At 56.6% G+C, this 5306-nt stretch overlaps 1 protein-coding gene across 1 annotated transcript in view; it reads right to left on the bottom strand.

The window, feature by feature from the left end:
- The window catches only part of LOC103611005 (angiopoietin-4-like), a gene marked incomplete at both ends in the record, with an annotated part of 36816 nt that extends 32642 nt beyond the window's left edge, over positions 1-4174 (bottom strand). The window contains 2 exons of the mRNA XM_008595054.1: positions 3731-3863; positions 4012-4174. Of these exons, the coding sequence (XP_008593276.1) occupies positions 3731-3863; positions 4012-4174 (296 nt within the window). The remainder of the gene's footprint in view (positions 1-3730; positions 3864-4011) is intronic.
- Positions 4175-5306: the final 1132 nt, after the last annotated feature.

Genomic DNA, 5306 nt, shown 5'->3' with positions numbered 1-5306 from the left:
TGTCTGGTTTATTAGCCAGGAAACTGGCCTAAGTGCTGAGATCATGGGTCCTGGCATCAGATGGCCTGAGTTTAAATCTGACCACACCCTTCCTGGCTGTGTGACCTTGGGCAAGTCACCTAGCTTGTTGGTGCCTCAGTTTCCTCATCTGTTCATAAACAAGAATTAAATGTATTAATCCTCACAAAGCACATAGGACAGTGTGTGGCATACAGTAAGTGCTCAATAAATGCTGGCCAGAAATTCTGCTATTTTTCCTTATCGCACACTCACTCTGGGAGGCAGGGAGCATTCTGAGTTATACTTTACAGAGGAGCCAGTTGATGTAGGTGGCTTCCGCAGGGTCCCACAGGTGGTTAGCAGTACGCTCGTGACATCACCTCCTGACCCCACCTCAGGCTGCCCCAGGCTCCACAGCGACACTCAAGGGTCTATTCCAGACATGTCAGAGCTGACTCTGAGGTTACGCAAAGGATCTCAGGCCAGGTCTGGCTGGAGGTGCAGCCTGGGAGCAGACCTGGGGCCTGTTTTCTCTTATTTTCTGCCCAAGGAGGAGAAGGGGGAGCAGGTCCATGCTCATCCCAGCCAAGCTGAGCTCTAGGGCAGGGGAGGAGAAGGCTAGGACACATGGTTCTGCCCCCATGGGGTGGCATGGACAAGCCACCTGAGCAGATAAACCCATCCTCTGGACAGGCCTCCGGGGTGTCCGTAGCTGCTGTCCCTGCAGCCTTCTCTGGGGCAGCTAGCTGGTTTTTTTCAGGCCCAGGGCACTGGTGCCAGCTGCTTCGAGGCTGCANTGGTGGCCTCCTGCACTGTCTGACTCCGACATGGACTCCCCCTCCGCGCCGCGCATTCCCAGGCTCTCGGCAGCACCTGGTGTGTGCTGAGCTCTCAGTCTATGCCAGGCGCTGCAGTGAGCCCTGCATGTGTGTCAGCTCATGTCATCTCCACGACAACCTAAAAAGTCGCTTCAGTCAGTGTCCCCATTTCACACAGAAGGAATCTGAGGCACAGAGTGGCAGAGTGACTGAGAAGATACGGCTGGGAAGCAGTAGAGGCAGCATTCGAATTGAGTGAGTTGGGCCCGAGGACCTACACTCAGCCTCCTTGGTGGTTACCCTCAGGCCCTGAGCCTAGAGGCAGCATTCGAATTGAGTGAGTTGGGCCCGAGGACCTACACTCAGCCTCTTTGGGGGTTACCCTCAAGCCCTGAACCGAGATGGGGGTGTCATTGCAAGGACACCCAGACAGAGGTGCTGGAGGCCCCTGCCAGCATTTAAGGGCTACCACTACTCATTGAGGGGATGCCTGAGATCTCTGGAAGAAGAATCTAGAGAAGTCCTCTTGACTGAGTGGCTCCTGGCGGAAGGGAAAATCTAGCAGCCATGAGTCTCCCCTCTGGTGGCCAGGGCCCACTGTGTTCCCCAGGCCCCAGCCGATTGGGCAGGGACCCACCCACAATGGATGTGTCTGGTTTATTAGCCAGGAAACTGGCCTAAGTGCTGAGATCATGGTCCTGGCATCAGACGGCCTGAGTTTAAATCTGACTATACCCTTCCTGGCTGTGTGATCCTGGGCAAGTCACCTAGCCTGTTGGTGCCTCAGTTTCCTCATCTGTTCATAGACAAGAATTAAATATATTAATCCTCACAAAGCACATAGAACAATGTGTGGCACACAGCAAGTGCTCAATAAATGCTGGCCAGAAATTCTGCTATTTTTCCTTATCGCACACTCACTCTGGGAGGCAGGGAGCATTCTGAGTTACACTTTACAGAGGAGCCAGTTGACGTAGGTGGCTTCCCTGGGTCCCACAGCTGGTTAGCGGTACCCTCAGGACCTGACCTCCTGACCTCACCTCAGTCTGCCCCAGGCCCCACAGCCACGCTCAGGGTCTGTCCAGACAAGTCAGAGCTGACTCAGAGGTTACGCAAAGGATCCCAGGCCAGAGTCTTGCTGGAGGTGCAGCCTGGGAGCAGACCTGGGGCCTGTTTTTTTCCCATTTCTGCCCAAGGAGGAGAAGGGCGAGCAGGTCCACGCTCATTCCACCAAGCTGAGCTCTAAGGCAGGGGAGGTGAGAGGCAGAACCATGTGTGCTGGCATTGCCAAGCCACCTGAGCAGATAAATCCGTCCTCTGGCCAGGCCTCAAGGGGGTCTGCAGGTGTAGTTACCACAGCCTTCCCCCGGGACAGCTAGCTAGTCATTCCCAGGCTCAGGACATTGGTAACAGCCTCTTCAAGGCTGCTTCTTGGAAAAACAGCCCCATTCCTCTAAGAAGCAGATGCTGTTCTTCCCAACCCGTCCCCCCATTCCAAACTGCTTAGAGATGCGCCAGCAGTGACGTTAGGAAATCAGACCTCAAGATATTTTGTTGGGCAACAGAAATTCCTTCGTTTGGGTAACTGAAATCCCAAAAGGAAAAGAATTTACAGCCAGCCTGGAGAGGCTGGGGCAGCTGGGAGCCCCACGTCAGTTTGGGAGGGTCGTGGGCTGGGCTCCCCCGGATGCTCCCTTGGCCCATGACCAGCTAGGCATGACCTCACAATTACTGTTCCGAGAGGCTGAGTTATTCTAAGATTTGGTATCAGGGACTTGGAGCGAGCTCCAGAGGCTGGGGGGTGTCAGTTTGGGAGACCCCGGCCCAGCCTCTGACCCATCCCCGCTTGGCTTTGGGTGCAAAAGAGGGAGAGAAAGAGGCCTCAGCTCAGTGGCCTGGCTGGGAGGTGACCAATGTGTCCTGGGTCTTCCAGAGTGGACACCCAGGGAGGGAGAGGCTCAGAGAGCTTGCCAGACAAGAGGGAGAAACAGAGACAGAGACACCCAGAGAGTTAGCAGCAGTGAGTTATGGCCACCACAAGAGGACACCCGGAGACTCACAGGATTGAGAGGCAGAGAGAAGCAGAAGGACATAGATGCTGAGAAAGGAGAGACAGCCAAGGAAACAGGCAGAGAGAGAGCTGTCATGGACCTCCGGCCAGCTGTTGCTCTGGTCAGGAGAGAGAGCAGAGGCCCACAGTTTCCAGAGTGGCATCTGTCCTGCCCCGGGACCCCTGAGACCCGGGGAAGATGGGCTGCCTCAGGTGGCGCGGATGGTGGGCTTATGTCTGGCCCTGGTTTTCCTCATTCTCCTGATCTGTAGAATGGGTTGTTCTGTGGGGACACAGGGGGATGGCACTTCCTGGCGAGGAGACCTGGGGTAACTCGGGGAATGACAGTGACAAGAGGGAGCCTTTACTGAGCACCTGCTACGGGCAGACGCTTTACCTGGTCTGGTCCTCTGCACGTCACATCAGTGTCACTAGGAGTAGGTCCTTCCCACCTCCCAAAGAAAGCGTTGTGTGAAGGGCTGGCACTGGGTCCTGGAGCTGGTCCCCTGTGGACCCAGGAGGCCGTGTGACTGAACACTGGGGCAGCCTGCACTGCAGCTGGTCTGTCCCCACCCCGCCCCTTCCCTGACTGCTGCTTTTCACCCAGGTGAGGGGGCGGAGCAGAGCCCAGAGCTGATGTGCCGCCCACCCATGGCCTGGCGCATGGCTGACTCCAGATGTGAGACACCGGGGCAGGGGCTTTCCAGACGGAGGGAGAGGAGGAGGAGAGAGGAGGAAGGTGGGGGAGCAGGGAGAAGGCTGGAAGTGGAGGGGGCAGGGCAGGAGGGGAGTGGGGAAGAGGGGAGGGGAGAGGCGAGGCTGGGGTCCCCTACCCCAAGCACTCTGAGCACAGGCAGGACACCCGCCAGCTGAGAGCTGGAGGACACAGCAGGATCCGGGGACCTGGAAATTCCGAGGCAGAAGGAAGCAGCCCATTCTCTCCATGTCCTGCCTCTCCTGCCTCCTTGAGCCCTCCCAGAGTCAGCAGGAAGAACCTGCAGTTGGGAGTGGGAATCCAGGAGAGTTCTCACGTCTACGTGACTCTGGGGAGTCGCTTTCCCTCTCTGGCCTCAGTTTCCTCATCTGCCAAATAGGCAGGTGGCCCAGTGCTGAGAAAAGCCCAAGAGAAGCATAAATGGTGACCTGTGCATCCCCAGGGCTGAGCCCGGGACCGTGAGGGTGTCGGATTTGGCAGGAGAAGGTGGCAGCAGCTCAGGCGAGGGTGGATTCTCCTCCGTGATGAGGGGATGGGTGACAGCATCAGTGTCTTCCACCTGCACTTCTGGGTGCTCTTTCGTGGCAGGCACTAGGGGAGAGGAAGGAGAGGAGGGAGTCAGAGAGAGAGAAAAGCCAGGTGCCAGAGGCATGCTGTGTTCTTGAAGGAAGCCACCAAGTGCATGTGTGGCAGGGCCCCTGGCAGCTTCACCCCCAGCAAAGCCCACTGGAAAGCTCCATGCAGGGGTGCAAGAATGCAGCACTTGAGGTCTTCTGAGGGCCACAGCCACCCCAACTACCAGCCCAAAAGAAGGCACAACACCACGGAAGCCACAGGAGCTCATGTCACAGGCTGGAGCCCAGCTCTCCAAAGTGCAGCCTTGCTTTCTTGAGCCAAGAAAAGCAACAAGGACCTGGGGGTTGGGGGGTAACACTCAAAGGGACATGGGGAGCCTAGAGGAGCTGGGGTACTGGGGCCTGGCCTAGCACAGCCTGGGTCAGTTGCTTCCCCTCCTGAGCCTCAGTTTCCCCATCTCAAGGTAGGGGTGACAATGCCTTCCCAGGCCTCTGAAGATTGAAGAGCTTCAAATGGAGACATTTGGAGCTTTCCTCCAATGAAGGGCATCAGACTGACTTTGTAGGATGTGTTACCCCTGTTCAGGTACCTGCTTTGACATTTCCTTGTTTTTGTACATGACAGGAGCCTCCAAAATGCATCAGCCAGCCTGACTCTGGACCTCTGAGATGCCTGGTGCTGTGTCTCACATCCTCAGAATCAGGTCCTCCCTGGGGAGCCTGGGCATGGCCCTGTCTCAAGCTCCATCACCTACCTTAGGGACTGAGGGAACAGGTCTGCCCCAGGGCCAAGCTCAGAGGATGGTGAGGGGATGGCCTGACTCCCCACTGCAGCTGGGCAGGATCACCCTTCAACAACGAGGCGGAACCAGAGTAAGGTCACAGCCACAGCCGCAAAAGGTGGGAAGTGTCCCCAACTCCGGCCAGAGAGAGTTGGAGGCAGAGAGATGATTGTCCAAATGAGCCAGAGGTCACATGTCCCATCTGATGGGACCCAAGAATTGCAGGACCCATGTCTCTATTATCAGGGAGAGCTTCTAATGGAAATAGCCAACTTTTCCTGAGAGTTTACGCCAGTCTGGCACCGGGCCAAGGACTTCATCTCATTAGATCGTCATGGAGGAAGGTAGTCATGTCAGATCATTTTG

This window comes from Galeopterus variegatus, unplaced genomic scaffold (genome assembly GCF_000696425.1).
Source record: "Galeopterus variegatus unplaced genomic scaffold, G_variegatus-3.0.2 Scaffold12240, whole genome shotgun sequence".
In the NCBI taxonomy this organism is placed as follows: domain Eukaryota; kingdom Metazoa; phylum Chordata; class Mammalia; order Dermoptera; family Cynocephalidae; genus Galeopterus; species Galeopterus variegatus.
The sequence above is the reverse complement of the archived record's forward strand: the minus strand, read 5'-3'. Positions and strand labels throughout refer to the sequence as shown.